This window comes from Cyprinodon variegatus, unplaced genomic scaffold (genome assembly GCF_000732505.1).
Source record: "Cyprinodon variegatus isolate N-32 unplaced genomic scaffold, C_variegatus-1.0 Scaffold212, whole genome shotgun sequence".
Classification (NCBI taxonomy): domain Eukaryota; kingdom Metazoa; phylum Chordata; class Actinopteri; order Cyprinodontiformes; family Cyprinodontidae; genus Cyprinodon; species Cyprinodon variegatus.
Window position 1 is genome coordinate 72826 of NW_015150665.1, and position 17970 is coordinate 90795.

Below are 17970 nucleotides of genomic sequence, written 5' to 3' on the forward strand. Positions count from 1 at the left end.
TGACAGATAATGACATTGTACTTAATGATCTTATAGGACAAATGTTTTTACATTTCAGTATGGAAACCTCCCCCTCTTAGTGCAGGAAGGAGCTGAGAGGAGCAGGCACATCATGTATAACATTCACTGGACGAGTGCAGTTTGGTTTTTCTTCAAATAACAGCATTTAATAAATAATTTAATGTTTCGTTTTCTTCTACTGAAACCGTTTCATTGTCTGTTTCTATTGCTGCAGTTCAACATACCGTTAAAAAAAAAAAAAAAAGAAACTGGTCAGATTTTGATCAGTTTTCAACTGAAACTCAGTAGTAGAAGGATGAGATTAAACCAGCATACCAACAATGTTACACAGCAAGAAACTTTCACCTTTGTTTAAGGCAGAGTCAGTGATCCTATGACGCTTTCATTTACAACAAAAAAAGCTTAAACTGTAGTGTAACTGAAGTGTGGCCTCGAAAAACATGCGGAATAAGGAAAAAATTACCTTCTCCTAATATTGAACAGAGTTGGTCCATTGTTTGTTTTAGAAGTGCTTTAGTGTGCACGATTAAAAACAATACAGAGCTCAGTGTGGTGAAAATGGTGTAGGGACGTGTAACAGTCAAAATATAGCAGAATTGTCCTTTAAGTATTTATACAGCAGTGCTGAATCAGAAAAAGGAATATGATGAAGATTTGGTCAAGTAAAAAACGATGATAAGGCTTCATGTGATGATTCTGCAGAGCAACGTTTCTTCTCATCCCTGAAGTCTCTGCCATCATGTGAGAGTTTTGCGCTCGGTGCGAGGAATCCTCCTGTGTGTGGTGATTCTCCACAGCAGCGGCGCCAGCAGCAAACTGAGAGTGGTGACACTGAGCACCAGCAGGTACACCTGAGCAGAGACATGCAGGGTTCAGGTGACATAATCACTTTTAATGTCCTAGAATGATTGATACAGAATCGAACACAGAAAAGACAAATCTGTCCTCCTTTTAATTCCTATCAAATGTCAAGATCGTCTAAAAGTTCTGCTTTTAGTCCATTTTATTAAGTTCAGGTTAATATATTGTACCAGGAAGTGATTATATATAACTGTGCTACTTTACAACTCATAAAGATATATTTACTGGCTTGGAATAATCAAGCGATTTAAAATTAAACTTGTGCTTTTAGAACTAGCAGCTCATTCCTGAACACATTTTATTAAGTTTTGCGTTTGTGAATTCTGCACGATCACAAAGATCACATGTTCAACTAACAGTCACATTAAAAAACTCCACAGATTCACGTTCATGTCTAATCACTAAACTAAACACTGAACTAAATTAGAAAAGAATAAACCAACTCAAACTTTCTTAATAATTCCAACATGATTGAGGCTTTTAAATGAAAAGTTATTGAATACTGATAAGGTATATAATGCCTTTGAATAAACAATAAAACATACCTCTATTCCAATATGCAGAAAAACCAAGAGAAGCTCTAAAACCCTTAGGTTTTTGGTAAAACAGTTTTATTATTGTTTAAAAAAGGATAGAGATCAGAAGACTCAGAGCGGTAATAATATTGTAAAAGGTGCCAACACCTTTAACAAGCTCATCACTGACCTCTCTGGAGATGATACCAGCCCGACGTGCGCGGCTGCCCAAAACAAAGGAGAACTCGCTGACCTGAGCCAGACCAGCTGAGACGATCCACCGAATGTGTCGAGAACCCGGAGGCAGGATGGTGGACAGAACCAGCACCGCCATTACAAACTGGGAACATAAGAGAAGTCAGAAGGAGAAACTTTGATTGCAACGAGAAAATAATAGAGGAAAAACAAACAGAGGATGATATAAACCTTCATGATGACCAGTGTAAGTGTGAGCACAAGCAGGATGGTGAGCTCATACAACACAAACGTGGGGAAGACGTGAAGACCTGCAGCGCCACGTAGACGAAAAGGTCGAGTCAGTGTGAACAACATAAAAAAAAAGCTTCAAAGCTACGTCCTTGTGTTCCGCCTTACCAATAGAGGCGAAGAAGATGATGGCGAGGAAGTCTCTGATTGGCTCGATGCAGCCCATGACCTCGGCTGTGACCATGTGACCCTGCGATGACAGCAAAGCTCCTGCTAAGAAACAGCCCAGCTCCATGGAGACATCCAGGAACTCTGTCACCTATAATAAAAAAAATACTTTCTTTTTTATTTCAAACTAAAGAAACTGCAGAAGAAATCCCAGAAAATGTTTCTTATTTTACCGTCAGCATGAAAAACACAAAAGCTGCCATCCCCAGCACCAGGATCTCCTTGTTGCCTTTGCTCTCGGCGTGAAGCTTCTTGTAAAATGGACCAATTAGGAAGGATCTGAGCAGCAGGCAGAGCAGCAGCACGGCGCCCAACGACACCAGAACCTGTGTCAGAAGCTTCAGCACTCGCAGACCTCCATACAGCAAGCTAGTTTGAACAGAATTAAAAAGTTGCAAAAATTTTCTGAGAGGGAGGAACATATGAGGAAGAAAAGACAAAAAATGTGAAATGTTACCTGTCCAAGTCTCCGCTCTGTGCCTGGATCAGAGTGGGCATGACAGCAATGAAGAGCCCGAGTTGAACGTCCTGCATCACCAGCATCCCCAGCAGAACGCTGCTGTAATCCAGCTCCCCTACAAACACGTGCAGCACTCTTTAAAAACTATTAAATCAGATGTTAATCTGAGGGAAATGCATCCTGTTCTCTCCATCTAAAAGATGACTGCCAGTTTCAGAACACCCACATTTCCTCATACCTTCCCTTTCCACCCTGCTTCCTCCTGCCAGGAAGCGCGACACGAGTGGAGTGCTGGACAGGGACAGACAGGTGGAAACGAAGACCGTCTGAGTGGGTCGAATATGAAGAAGCTGGCCCCATAACAAGCCGGCCCCTACCATCAGCAGACTCAGGTAGCACGACCCCTGAACCGAGGTTTTCCATACCTGAGCACACAGAGCGCACAGCCAGGTTTACAAATGTCATCTTTTTTCAAACAACAACACTGGACAATTGCCACTGAGCTTCACTTCTTTTAAAGAACCTTTTTAAATAAATTTCTCTCAACTTAGTTAATAAGTACTGTAGGGGGTTCATTTCTTTGTTACAACCTTAAACATATTATTTTTCTTGAACTGGGAATGTAGTTAATAAAAGGATTGATTTCACTAAATGCAAAGAGACTTGAAACCTGAGATACTATAAAGCATTTTAGTTCAAAGATTTCTCATATATCTGAACAGCTTAGTCAGAATCCAGGCAGAATCTATATAAAAGCTTCAGAATGACTGGTTATAAATGTCTTTCATTTAGGATAGACAGTAATAATCAAAGTTATTAGTTTGATTGTTATTAACAATTTTAATATCTATTTGTATTTAAAAGTATTAATAGCCTGCATATTTAACCTTTGATCAGATTTACAATTTATTGGTAAAGTCATAGTTTTTTCTTTTTTGTTGAAGGACAGTGGAAACAAGAGCTTTCAGCTACAATTGTGTTCTATAATTAGGAGCTGTAGGAGAGCTGTAGAGGGAAAAGGAGCATGTTTTTTTTATGTGTTAGAATTTTTTATTTTTTTTTGTGAGGACTGTTAGTAAAGGTTTATTAAAGCATTTGCCAAGAAAACTTAAAGGTATAGTGGTGGGTGATCATCAAAATAAATAGTCCTCCTAATTGTCAATAATTCTGGTGATATGTTTACATAAGGCCGTCCTACGTGCTCGTCCCCATTTTCACTTTTTGTGGTGAGTCTGACATAGTGGAAAAATTGAAAATCTTCTTTTGGAAATTAAGCTTGTATGAGCGATGCAAACAGCAACTTATAAACAGAGCGTGCACGAGGAGAAATGAGCTTGTCCACGCTCTTGCACGGGTACAGGGTTGTGCATGTGCATTTTATTTTTCAAAGTGGAGAAAGTAGGTCTTCTCAAAAATTTGCGAAAATCCTAAACCAAACTATACATTTAAGCAGCACAAAATTTAGTGCATTTTTTGTTTTTTGTAAAATAAACTATTTCGGGTCTTTTTCTTTTTTGGGGAAAATGCGTGCCAGCCATGCTACTCCTGAGAATAGATTTAAAGGAACATATCAGAATTTTTTTACCTTCTAAAAACTCTGAATTCTGTTTTTAGGTTCATTATGTAACAACAAACTATGGTGTGGCAGCATTAAATAACACAACTGAATAGGGAATCATCATTCAATCACCTTTCGAAGGCGCTCAGGTGAGAACTCCAGTCCCACCACAAAAAGAGTGAAGAACACACCCAGCTCCCCCAGAGTCTCCACCTGAACTGGAGACTGGAGAAAGAAAAGCCGGTCAGGAATTTAATGTTTCTTTAAAGGTGGACCATTCTTAAGGAGCTGCAGTAATGAAGCGCTGACACAAACCTTGATACTGTTGAGGCCAGAAGGGCCGAGCAGGACGCCACAGATGATATATCCAAACATGGGAGGAAGACCCACCAGACTGCAAACCCAACCACAAGGCAGGGAGAGCATCACCACTGACACTAGGTCCTGCAAATGATGACGGTGAAGAACATCAAACCAAACATTGAAGCATTTCCACCTCTTCTGCAGCAAGGATAAAACCAGGAAATCCCAGGAAGGAGGAGCGAGCTAACCTTGATGAAGTGATGGTCTGCTCTCGGCATGGTGGAGTCCCGCGGTTTGGTCAGAACGTACTGGTTATTCTGGGAGTCAATCAGCATGCTAAGCCCCAAATCATCTTCCACCTCTTTCTGTGCTGATTTGTTCTTCGTTTTCCCTCCTTTTTCCTCATCCTCTTCCACTCTGAGGACTGCTTCCACATTCACTCCCTTCATCTACACAAAATGCAGAGCATATGCATATCCTTTGGTTCTGGATAAAACAACTCCTGAGTCGGCGCATGTTCTCTGAGATTTAGCAGCCTAATGAAACAGAACGTGTTCAGCTGCAGACCTGTTTGTTGTTGTCAAAGGCATGCTCCTCGATCTCCTCCTCTAGGCGGTCTGCGGCCTTCCTCACATCCTCCAAGATCTCCTCTAGGATAGTAAGAGTCTTGTTCTTGTCCAAAGCATTTTTAAGGGCTTCCTGCTGATGCTTCTCTGCAGCCACAAGCTCCATGTACTCCTGTTCTTCCTGAAAGGTGAAAAAAACCAATGTATTCACTACTAAACAGATCTAGAAATAAAAGCCCTTTCCATACAGTAAATTAAAGGTATAGAGGAGGATGTTCTTTTTCCAGGTTGATTATCAAAATAAGTGTTCCTCCTAATTGTCAATCATTCTGGTGATATGTTTACATAAGGCCGTCCTACGTGCTTGTCCCCATTTTCACTTACTGGGGGTGAGTCTGACATAGTGGAAAAATTGGAAAGTAATGCAAACAGTAACTTTTAAACAGAGCGTGCACGAGGAGAAATGGGCTCATGCATGCTCACATACACGTTTAATAGCCGTTCCCTCTTGGAAGTGGGTACAGGGTTGTGCATACGCATTTTATTTAATTTTTTTAAGTGGAGAGAATTTTCAAAAATTTGCAAATATCCTCCATTATACCTTTAATGTTTAAACAACTCAACCTAACCTACTGGAACACCAGATTCAGAAACATGTATTTAGGGACATAATTTGTTTACTGTCTTTGAAATGATGCTGCATCGCTGAAAATCCTTCATGTGAAATAAAAAAAAAATAAGAAAGATAAAGCTTCCTTTCAACTTTCATAAATAAATATCTAAAGCAAAATTATTTTTTTATTTTTATAAAGCGGAGAAACAATATTGCATCCTCGTATATATAACAAATTGAGAAATGTTTACATTTTTTTTTAGATGTTTGAGAGAATTTTTAGTTTTTTTAATATAAAAAAGCTGGCTCTAGCATTTACTATAAAGAAAATGTGACATGGCATTTTGCCTTTTTGCAAGTATAAGAGTTGTAGAACTCAGAGAGCTCAGGACTTAATTTCAGCAGCTGTTTTAATGAAAAACATTTGTATAATTGGGCCTATTTTCACTCATTTAGGATTTGGTTAAGGTTAACCACAAACAATGACTTTGTACTTGTGTTTGAATGATCCACAATCCATGCAGGTACCTTTATAGCTGCCTCTCTGAGGGCCTCCAGCCTCTGTCTGCTGCTCTCCTTCATATTGACCACATCCCTATAGTCTCCCTGCAGCACCCTCTGCAGGCCGTGCACTGCCTGGAACACCAGGTGCTCGCTTTCATTCAGCTCCTTTTGAAAAACCTCCAGAGTATGAACCTTAAAACAAATAAAAAAAGAACAAAAGAAGAGATTAAATTGTAAACTAGAAGTTATCATAACATGGGAAGTTTCACTACCAGGATATAAATTGATTCAATAGCAACAAATATTGCTTAAACTCATCAACATTCATAAAAGAGTAGTGGCCAGGGATTAATAAATACATTTGCTAAAATAATATGTTAATGCTTAAAAGGTTGATCGTTTTGATCAAAAATATCTATACTTAGACATGTTCTATGTTTAAAACACCACCCAATTTAAAGTAATCCTCACCTATTTTGCATACCCTAATGGAAAAGCAAATAAAGCTTTTTTATTCTTGAAAATAATAGCTCTTTTTTGAACAGCAGTAATAAAGACATGGTTCAGAATAGCCATGTCTCATTGCATTATATTTGTTCTACATTATGTCAACCACAGATGCAGATAATTTCAGGCCTTTAGCTACAACAGTTCCAGAGCTGTGGGGCTTTGAACTTTTAGTGTCCCCAGCATCTCCAAACTTCTCCAAATGTTCCAGATTGTGCCAAATTGTACCAAATGCTTTTACTCAACTATTTGACCCACAGAACAACACTGAAGCATTTTGATGGCCAAAAAAACATTTATGAAGCAAGTATTTTCCACTTTTTTTCAAAATCAGTGTATATAACAAAATTAAATATTTTTAAACCTAAAATAACATTAAAATGTATTTATAAAAAATAGTGTAACTGCTGCTTTTAAGGCTAAAATAAGCCCCAGTGCCTTTTCTGAGCTGTATTTTACTTTTTTGTTATCTTAGTCATTGTAATATAACAAAATCAACATCCAAACTTCAAAAATATCGTAGCGTTGTTAGTATTCAGCTTTGAAATGTGAGCACTGATCCAGTCTCATCAGTGTATTTCCCTCATACGCAAGCCGGTAACACGGCTCTGCTTTATGCAGCCCAGCCATGTCTACCCTTGTTTGAAATCTTATTTCATTGGCTACAAAGCCAAACAGCCCAGGTGGTCTTAACCAATAACAGCAAGACTCTATAAGGCGTAATATCGCTCTACTAGGTGCCTCATTGGCTGATAGGCAAGCTGCGCTTGTGAGACTTCATCGGCTGTTCCCGATTCAAATCGAGTCGTACAAAGATGCAGACACTTTTTTCTTGTACGTAAGAAGACGAAGTAAAGAAACATACCAAACATCGCGGGCTAACGTTTGAGGAAGTCTTATTAGCAAGATGGTAAACATTAGCTATGACCAGCTAACTTTTCTGATGTCAAAAAATGGCCGTTATGGGCGATTTTCTCATCATGGAATGTTTTTATTACAAATATTATGGATTATATTTAATCTCTGGACCCTTATGGATGATTGGAGTATAAACAATTGAAGTTTGGATTTATAAAACGGCTTATTGATGCCTTCAAATGTATGTAGTTTTGGCTGGTTTGTAATGTTTACATTTTGACATGTTGCTATATCTGTGTTAATTCTGCTTTAGTGTTCACTGTTTCCAAAAAATGAACTTGGTTGATTTGTGGAGAATCTAAGATTTCCAACGATGTCTAACATGTGTTTATCGGTACAAATTTTACCGTAGTAATTTTCATGCAGTATGAGTTATTAGTTAAACACTATAAAAACAGTCGCCAGCGATCGGGTGGGTTTTGAGAGGTTAAAAAAGTTCCTGGCTAAAGCTTGTTTTATATACCGTAATGTTAAAGTACCTTTATTTACAAGCAGTTCATATATTTAATAAATGTGTAAAGTTAATAAACAAGAGTTTCCAGAGAGAGCCCTGATTAGAGCTCTCAGTAGTTGTAATTTCATATAAAAACAGATTATCTTCTTCTCTATTACCTTTTCAAAAAAATATTATAACAGAAAAGTGTCCAATAATCCTCTTCCAGAACCGTATATTTAGTAACGATAAATATATTTTTAATCAGACATCCACAACAGGCAAATTCATTTAACCAAAAGCAAGAACAGTTATGTTCATGTAAAGAGCAATGCATGAATGGCACACACTACCAGACGGGAAGTAAAAACCAAAAACATTTAAGTCGGTATCAAAATATTTTCTATTCAATAAAGTGCTCTGAAATGTGTTTTGAAAGGACTTTAAATGCTTTGAAAGTAGACACTCTTGTGTAGAATGTAAGCAATGTTTCATCACATGTTTTTATGTGTACGTTTTAAATATTTTTAGTTTCCTCTTTTTTTTTGGATCCCAGGAAAAATAGTGACAACTTGTTGCGCTAGTGAGGATTCCATTTATAACCACACAAAGAGAACAGCTTTATAAGTTAGCTCCCAACTTAACGCTGAAGTTATTGACCTTTGACTCATTAAGTTCTCTACTGTCTACTTAGAGGTTTACCTTCCTGACTGTAAGGTATTCCTTCTTCTTCTTGTATAAAGTGGTGTGTATTTAAACAATAATAATAATTGCTGTCTAACAGGTAATCATCTAGGCTTAACTTTTGCTTCACATGGATGTGTGTTAACTCTGCTACACTACTTAGCTCTTTCCAAACCGCCTAGACTGTAATAAAGACCGAGTAGTTTTGAAAAGCTACAAATTAACCCTAAACAGCTTGAACACCTCATAACTCAAACATTATTGGGTTTTCAGCTGAGAATAAAACGGTCAACTGGTGTTTCATAGAGTGGTACCTGGAAGAGCTTCTCTGGCTCTGAAAGGTTTTGGTCTCTTCCAACAGCCTTTGCAGCTGCCGCCAGCTTGTGGATGACCACATTCTTCTGCCGCAGAAGACCCACCAGCAGCTTGCAGTTATTGGTCAGCCACCTGTGGCCGTGTACCGGCGTTTTGCTCTGGTAGAGCTTGATAGCATGCCGGGCCACCTGTTCCTTTGGCACCGCAGGGAGAGCCTCAGTCAGGGCGAGGCACAGCAGCCAGCACAATAGCTGCATCCAAACCACTTCACTAAGGTGAGGAGTTTGAGAAGAAATTCAGGAGCTGGAGGAGGAACGGAGTACTTAGATTTTAATATTAAATCCAGTAAAAAAAAAAGCTTACACTGGAATAGTTTTTCCAAAGTGATTACATGTTCAAAAAAATCTCTTAAGAGCTTTATCCTCTACCCCATGCAGTTACAAACAAAACATTATCATTTTAATTTTTATAATGTCAGCTACATTCTTTCGAAATGTCTTTGAGAAGGATATCCTGGTTGGTGTCTAAATGAAAGGTTATTAAGGAAACAGGCATTCTTAGAACAGAAGACCACTCTGACACACTGTAATAACTGGAAGCAAAACCACATGTTAGGTTGATGCATCAAGACAATTTCTCAGTGGCTGACTAGGAATATGGAACACTCTCAAGTTAGCCAAATATGAGAGATTTTTATTTGAACATTTGTGCTTTTACAGGATATGTTTTCAGACAGATTGCAGGATGTGGATACACACATTCTGCTATCTTATATTTACACTTTACCAAGGGTGTGGCTGCAACACAAATTATGGCAAATAGAGCAACAATGTGACAGAGCATGTCACATGTTAACATTCCTGCGCTACCTGTCTTTCTACTAATACCTTAGAGTTTCTATTTCTATTAAAAATCTGAAAAGAATTAAACATCAGATCATGTTTATGTTGATAGTTATCAATAAAATGTAGCTGAATGCATTGAACTCAGAGCTCAGCCTACCTTTGGCAGCATGAGTTAAACTTCCTCCTTTCCTTTGTTGCCACTCTGCTGGAGTTGCTAGAAATCAGGAACAACGCCGCTCAGACCTGGGCTGCAAATAAAAAAAAAAAAAGGAAAATCTGCAACACACAATCAGGTCATCAAAAGTGCTATTTGCTACATAAAATAGACCAATTGTAGTGTAAAAAAAAATCCACTTAAACACTGATGGATGCTTTTTCAACTAGTTTCTTCAAAATTCAAAAAGATTGAAGTTTATACTTCATTAACTGTGTTGATTGTTGAAGAAACTATATTTTGGCTTAGATTTACCATGTTGATTCTGCTATATACAAAAATATGTGGCAAAAAGACAAAACTGTATTAGAAGATGAAGAATTAATGTAAGTGATAAAGTTAAAGAATGCCTGCAGATTATTTGCCTCTTAAGCTTGGTACTACTGTCACACAAAGCAAAGGACTATCCTATTTCAATCCTGCTTTTCAGGATTTAAATAAAATCCTATTCTACTCCTTTAAGGTCTCTCAGAGTGTGGGTGTTTGTTAATCGAAGGGAAACAGAGACAAACTGAACAAACAACCAAGCTCAAACTAAGGACCAGTTATCCTATTTCCATGTTGTAACTAAAATTAATTGTTAATATTGGATGAATCTGTTATAGCAAATTAAATTTTGTTTTTTTCCCCCAAAAGTGTCTCTTTGGGATCTTGAACTAATGATTATCATAAAAAAACTGTAAAAGACCTATTTTTAAATAAAGGCTTCAAAATCCCAAACTATCTTTCAAAGAAAAGGCAATCCCAATTTTAATATATAAGGAGTTTTTCTTTACTGTAACTAGAACTGATCAAAACGAGTCCAGAATCCTAGAAAGCAGTTTTTTTTTTTTTTTTGCCTTGACAATGAAGTCCAACAGTTTAATTAAACATCCATGGTTCACATATGAAACCACCACGACACACAAAGTAAAACATGTCCTAAAAATAACATAAACATACCAGAATACGTCACAGTCGGTGAAAAAAAAAGGTCCATTAGTTTGGATGAAACTCCTAGTATAGTGAGTCCTGGATGTCTGCAGAGGAACAATCGTGTAGTTGTGCCCTCCCCTGCTCTGCCACATAGCTGAGTATCAGAGGCGCTCCCTGCTCTTACTTCATGTTTACTCCGACCTCCTCCAGCCCTGTCCAGCCATTGGTGTCGGAGCCCCTCAATTCAGCTCAGAGTGGAGATCAGAGGTATGTCAAACCTAACACCAATGTGCGTCACATTTACTTAAAGATGTATTTTCTCCTCTCTAATATGTACACAATATATCTTCTTCTTGTTAGTTTTCGGAGGTGTCAGTCCAGCTTTATCCAGCTGGGTTCACCTTCTCTCCAATAGTGACATAACCTCACCGCTGCTAACACGGTTTTTGCTAATAATAGCAAACAAACCTTTAGTGTTTTTAAACGACATATTCTCGGCAACGTAAAAAAAAATCACCTTAGATTAAACAACTTTTGCTTTGTGTTTCTGTCGCCTTTAGCTAAAAGTTTGATTCAACCGTCAGATTACTTCCGAAACATCTTTATCAGAGCTGATCTGGGAATTGTAGTTCTTAGAAATATCGGGTACTACTACTTCTTCTTCTTCTTCCTCAGCTTCTTCTTCTTCTTCTTCTTCTTGGTGAAATTTTTATAGTTGTTGGCAAAAACGTTAGGTGAGCATTACCGCCACCAACTGGCGGGTACTGCTCTGTCATAAGTACTTTAACTTGCCTCTGATTCTGGACTTACTCTTGTTCAACATGAGTTTACGGAATTATAACAATAATAAATAATTCCAAAAACTAGTACTCCATTGTACATAAAACATTTAGAATACAATAATTTTTTTTTTTTCTGTAGATTACTTAAAATACATTTTCGGTACATTAATTAAGCAGCAACCAAGTTATTTTTAAAGTGTTGTTCATTGTTGTAGACATTATTTTTTATACTACTTTCTAAAGTTTGTAGCCTGTTAAATTAACCGGGACTACATTTCCCATGATTCTAGTCTGGAACGCGTTGTTTGTTTGTTTTTTCTTGCGCATGCGCACTAATGCGATCTGGGATAGCAAGTTGACCAAAAACAGCTGGTGATAAAATGGTAGGTAATACTTAGAAAAATAAAACAAAGGGGCATCTGCAGAGCGATGAAGAAGATGACACCAAACAGCTGCCACTAATGTTTACGGTAAAGGGAGGTCGGGTCTGGTGGCATTTGGAGATCGGAGCTCTTTTGGTTTTTCAGTTTTCCTGTGCAGCTGCAGGTCAGGAGAACCTGTAGAGCTGAGCACAGACTTCCCACTGGAATCTGGGTCACCTGCTGTTTGATCATCCAATCAGTCAGGTCTGCGATCCTTATTAGATCACCAAAACATGACAGCATGATTGCTGTGCTGTTGTTTGAAAGTGACATCACTCCAGCTTAGAAGATTTTAGACTCTAACTTGATTTTTTTTTTTTCCTGCATGCAATGCTTAACTCTGAAACTTTTCTGAATGTTCAGATTTGGATAGAAATCATATATTTGCTCGGAGGTGTGGCTGGAAGTTAAAAAGCACTTTTATTTGAATGGAAGTTTCACATTCAAAGTAAAAAAAAATATTTCTTTTGGGTATTTATTTATTTATTTATTTAACGAGGTAACTCAACCAAATCACTGAAATACACAGTCTGCACAATAATTAAATTAATTACAACATGTTTTATAACAGGTGGTAACACTGCTACTTTGCAGCAACAAGGTTCTGGATTCGATTCCCAGCCCGGGGTCTTTCTGCATGGAGTTTGCATGTTCTCCCTGTGCATGTGCGGGTTCTCTCCGGGTACTCCGGCTTCCTCCCATGGTCCAAAAAAACAACAACAAGACTGTTAGTTAGGCACCAGCACCCCTCATGACACCAGCAGGGATAATAGTGACGGAAAATGGATGGATGGATGGATTATGCATCAGACCTCCTTTTTTGCTTTACTTCTTGTTTGCTTTACTTGTCAAATAAAGACAAAGCTGTTTTTGGACAAGCAAACTGATATAAACTGATATTTAGCCCCTTTCCTGTTTACTTGCAAAATTATCAAAATCACTTCAGTTTTTTTTTTTGGTTTTTGTTTTTTTTTAAATCAGTAGCTATTGCACTATTCTGTTAAAACGGTGCTTTTAGGAATTCTATGCTTATCCTTTTTTGTCTGTTTTAGTCACAATACCTTGTCATTGTTTGAAATGGCAAAGATTGTCTAAGATTTTTTTTAATGCTTCCAGACATCCATTAAAGGGAAAAAAAGGGTAAATGTTTTGGCTCTTAGTGTCCTTACCTACTGGCCTGGAATACAAAAATATCTAAGTATTTATTCCCTTATTTTTTTTATTTGTGTGACAGAACAAGCTGAAGGCATCCCAGAGGGATACGGTTCGTCGGTTTATCTCCTTCACGCAGGCAGGGGACAGGACAGCTGTGCAGTGCCTGACACAGAATGATTGGAAACTAGAAGTCGCCATAAACAACTATTTCCAGGATTCAGGTTTATACTACAGAGAATTCATGAAAACCTCAGTGGACCGCAAGAAGCTTGAACAGCTCTACAACAGATACAAAGGCAAGTTTTTAGCAGACATGTGTAAAAATCTGTCTATCTGTGTAGCTAAGATCACTTCGTCTCCTTTACAGACCCCCATGATGAGAATAAGATAGGCATCGATGGGATCCAGCAGTTCTGTGACGACCTAAACCTGGATCCAGCCAGCATCAGCATCCTGGTGGTGGCATGGAAGTTCAGAGCGGCCACGCAGTGCGAGTTCAGCAGGAAGGAGTTCTTTGATGGGATGGTGGAGCTCGGGTAAAAGTCATGAAAAGACAAATATTTAATACTTTTACACAGAGCTTATATTTAATCATATTATCCCTTTTATTTATCTTTATTTCTTTCAGATGTGATGGTCCAGAAAAGCTTAGAGCTATTCTCCCCAGGCTTGAACAGGAGTTAAAAGACACGGGCAAATTTAAAGACTTTTACCAGTTTACCTTCAGCTTTGCTAAGAACCCAGGCCAGAAAGGTTTAGGTAAGAAGATCATGTTAGAAACTATCCAAAAGTGTAAATCCAAAATACATTAACTTATAAATGATGTTTGTAGATCTAGAGATGGCTGTGGCCTACTGGAATCTAGTTCTTACAGGTCGTTTCAAGTTCTTGGATCTGTGGATCCGCTTCCTGCTGGTAAGTGTGGGACACCTTGTTTTCCAGTATCTAAGTTTGTGGATCTAGAGATGTTTTGGCTGCATTTTCCAACTAGACAGTGTCACTGTTAATCTAAATAAATATATCCACTAATTATTTCTCCCACAGAGCACTTGTTGGTTGTGTAAAAATGTAAAGATAAGCTTATTCGGTTCCTTTAACTTTTTTTAGGAGCATCACAAACGCTCAATTCCCAAAGACACCTGGAACCTCCTGTTGGACTTTGGCAACATGATCGCAGACGACATGTCAAACTACGATGAAGAAGGTGAGTCCAGAAGGATGGTCCCTGGTTTGAGATGCAGTATTTGAACAATCGTTCTATAACCTTGAGGGAAACCAGTGAAAAGGCAAAGGGACGCTGATGCTTTCACCTTCCCTGACACTTGTTTTTGTATTTCTCAATTAAAAAAAAGACCCTCAGAAAATCTAGATGGAAATGGACTAAAGATGGACTAGTTTAGCTTTTCCTGCCCCCTTTGTTTTATAAAATGAAAAATGTGATATGCACATTAATTTAACCTTTGACTTGTGTATCTCTAAAGGCCAGAACTCCTCAAATCCGATTTTGCGTCCGATCTGACAGAAAATCAAGTCGGACGAGGTTGTGGCGTTTAGCGCTCATTGAAAGTCAATGGGGATGATCACAAGGCACGATTTTACACAAGGGGGCTGCATAGGTCTGACTGAGATAGACCCCAGGTCTGATTTAGTTGGACTACGCAGCGAATTAGTGATTCAGCAGCAATTTCATGGGTCTGACAGGAAGAGAGGCGCAATTACGAAGTAAAACACATCTGCTTTGGAGGAAAATACAAAATAAAATCTGGGAAACAATCACTTTTTGGAGTTGCACGTCGCTTATATAGCAAGTTGGACACTCATGCAAAAACAATGAATAAAACATTAAAAAGGAGAATACTTTACCCATGTTAGGAGTTCAGCAGGATAGAAAACGGAAAAAGTAGTGATCCTCTTTGAGCCTCGCAAAAACTACAAGGGGCAGGCAGCGCAGTTTATCAATCTACTCGACAAAAAAAAAAAAACAACTTCAGGGGGAGAAAAAACTAATCCTCTTTGAGCCTCACAAAAAAAATAAATAAAAATATTGAGGGGCAGATAGATCTGGTAACCACGGTGTATCTCTCACCTATTAATGAAGAAAAGAAAGGAAAAACTTCAATAATCTTTACAGATCTCTCTCTGAGCATAGAAACCGGCCCACGGCATTTTTTGCTGCATTTTTCTTTTCTTTAGACGTAGATCTCATTTAGTTTTTAATATATGAACATTCTCCATCTGTCTGTCTAGGATTGGGGAGACAAAGGATGGCAACAGACAGGTCCAACCCTCTGTGCACATCTGACAGAGAACTGTTTAGCCTATGAACCCAAAACAGGAAGATTATGACAGGGATACTGCCTAGAGGTGACAGGAAGCTAAATACAGTTTAAAAAAAAAACTTATAAGGAGGATGCAAAAGATTTTAGCCTGTGGTTCACCTTTTAGCAGGAAAACAAACCTAAACATACAGCCACAGACCAAGGAGTAGTTGACATCAAAGCATATTCATTGGTTTAAATCCAAAGATCTCTTTCAAATTAAGAGTTTTTAACAATACTTGATGTGTATCAGCATCTCTGTCTATCTGACTTATTTGAGCTGTTTTTAAACTAAAATTAGCAGCAATATGTCTCCCTATATATGGAATTTAATGCATTTTTTCAGATTGATGTACAATTTAGAAAGTTCCTTATTTATTTGCAAGTCATTGCAATTTTTCCATAGGGTTCCTCATCCAATGAGTTAATTGCCAGCTCTAGATGTGAACTAATCCTTGTCCTTTCTGCCTTCTCCTCAGGTGCCTGGCCTGTGCTCATTGATGACTTTGTGGAGTTTGCTCGGCCAATTGTAGCAGGAAATAAACGCAACATGACGTAATATCTATTGCAGCTCTACTTTAAGGGGGGATGCTGTTCTCTGCCCTCCTGTTTTTTTTTCTATTTAATGAGATTTTGGTACAAAGTAGCATACAGAAAGTGTCTAAGCTTGTTGGTCTTCAGATTTCCAATAATTATTCTGCTGCATAAGATCCATTTGAGGGTAAAATGCAGAGAAAGAACAGGGAAAAGAGGGAACCGTTTTGTTTTTACTGTCAGCTGCTATGGGAAGATGCTGGAAGTTGAATCTAAAAAGGTAATGAGTAAAGCAATACTCGTCCCTTAGAATAGCAGCGGTGGTAGGTTTGGACGGCTTCTGTGGCCTCATTTAAACACAGGCTCAGCAAAGCAGGCAGCCTGGCTAAAAATTGGCTTTTAACTTCCCGTATTTGTGAATGAAACCGTGTCAAAGTTTGCCTGTTCTGTCAGGATGGCGTTTTTTAATGTCTTTGAGGTCATCACAGTATTAGCAGACAAGAGTGTGTGTGCTTGGGGGGTTTTACTGTGTGTTGTACAAGTGTGTTGGATGAAGGTAAAATGTTTCCTTCTGCACAAAATGGAACATCCTGGTTTTTGACTTAAGATGTCAGAATGTTTTATCTTCAGTGAGATATTGGATAGCTGATTTATATCCAGTCTGAGGACTGGGCAAAGCATCCAGTTTTCTATCTCAGCACCAGCATACAGATGTTGTTATAGTGATAAGAGACCAGTTCTCAATGAGATCATTCATATATATTGGAATCCAATTATTCCCTTACACAGCATTTTTAAAATAAAAATAAAAAGCTTTACATTGTTTAGTTCAGGCTGACTTTGCGGTGCCTTAGAGCTTGAATTTCAACCTCTATGTGGACTGGTTTCTGTTACCCAGGTGAAGCCTTGTCACCTCTACAAACTGCACTGATTTACACTTTTATTTTGTAGGGATTACAAGCATAGAGCTATTTCGTTTACATGACAGTGAACTTCGCCTTTTTTTAAGTCAGCCATGTAGAGCCAAGAGTACTTTAAATGTTTGTTTACACTGTTTGAGGAAGTGTGCACTGCCTCTTAATCAAAAGGTCTACAAGCTGTTGTGCTGTCATCTAGCTGTGGCTGAGGGTTATAGCATTATAATTGTACTGTAGGCTAATGCTAAATCAAAGACTTTATCTTTTAGCAGGTAAAACAACAATGTGTTATCAGAGTTACTGATAGTAAAACACAAAGCAAGCCTGCGTATGCTAAATGCAGCGTGCAGAGCTCAGGTAGCAGCCAATTCCAATTCCTGTTCTGGACATTTAGCTTCTTCTGCAGGTTGTCACCGCAACATAAACTTAGCCATACTGAGGATTATGCATTATGTTATGGCAGAGCAGCTATGCACCGTTAAAACAGCTCCTTTGGTTTAGATGAATAAGTTTGTTTTTAGAGTGGAGTTTGAGTGAAATTATAGAGATTAGTCCAAAGGATTATGTGTTAACTCCAGATTAAATCCAGATCAAGTGCCATGTTCTTCATCATATCAGCTGAGTGAGATCCAGTGAAACAGCGTTTTTTTTCTTTAAAAGATAAATGTAACTTATCTAGAGTTACATCTAGAGATACATGAAGTTATGAGTATCTGTTTGCAGTGTGAGCAGTATGTTAAATCAGCCGTACGTCATCGACTGTCAGCTGTTTGTTTTGCAGATTCATCTTATTAAAACAGTGTTAAATGTTGCCAGTATAAAAAACGCTGTTCATGGAACAAATCATTTCTCAGTTGTTTCATTCTTAATAATAAAAGATTAAGCCAACAAAGACTGCTGTTTGTTTGTTTTCACTAAAGCTGTAACAGCTTCAACACTTCTAGCATTAAAAAAAC

The 17970-nt window shown here is 38.2% G+C and overlaps 2 protein-coding genes across 6 annotated transcripts; one reads left to right on the forward strand and one right to left on the reverse strand.

The window, feature by feature from the left end:
* Nucleotides 1–6: 6 nt before the first annotated feature.
* tmco3 (transmembrane and coiled-coil domains 3) lies at nt 7–11081 on the reverse strand. 2 transcript variants are annotated; one of them, XM_015380381.1, is made up of 15 exons: nt 10914–11081; nt 9915–10005; nt 8912–9215; nt 6080–6247; nt 4940–5119; nt 4621–4821; nt 4385–4513; nt 4202–4294; nt 2750–2936; nt 2509–2626; nt 2225–2420; nt 1992–2142; nt 1824–1903; nt 1588–1737; nt 7–872 (listed from the first exon to the last, which is right to left on the reverse strand). In XM_015380381.1, the coding sequence occupies exons 3-15, from the start codon at nt 9167–9169 to the stop codon at nt 759–761; spliced, it is 2025 nt and encodes a 674-aa protein (XP_015235867.1). In that variant the 5' UTR covers nt 9170–9215; nt 9915–10005; nt 10914–11081; the 3' UTR covers nt 7–758. The 2 variants fall into 2 exon arrangements, with proteins under 2 accessions (XP_015235867.1, XP_015235866.1); XM_015380380.1 differs by having other exon boundaries at nt 2738–2936.
* On the forward strand, nt 11002–17897 carry dcun1d2 (defective in cullin neddylation 1 domain containing 2). Of its 4 annotated transcripts, none has more exons than XM_015380384.1 (7): nt 11002–11153; nt 13325–13541; nt 13613–13781; nt 13874–14004; nt 14078–14160; nt 14353–14449; nt 16043–17897. In XM_015380384.1, exons 2-7 carry the CDS (start codon nt 13487–13489, stop codon nt 16120–16122), a joined length of 615 nt encoding a protein of 204 aa, XP_015235870.1. In that variant the 5' UTR covers nt 11002–11153; nt 13325–13486; the 3' UTR covers nt 16123–17897. The 4 variants fall into 4 exon arrangements, with proteins under 4 accessions (XP_015235870.1, XP_015235869.1, XP_015235868.1 ...); XM_015380383.1 differs by lacking the exon at nt 11002–11153 and adding an exon at nt 11989–12051; XM_015380382.1 differs by lacking the exon at nt 11002–11153 and adding an exon at nt 12027–12138.
* The last annotated feature ends 73 nt before the right edge of the window (nt 17898–17970 follow it).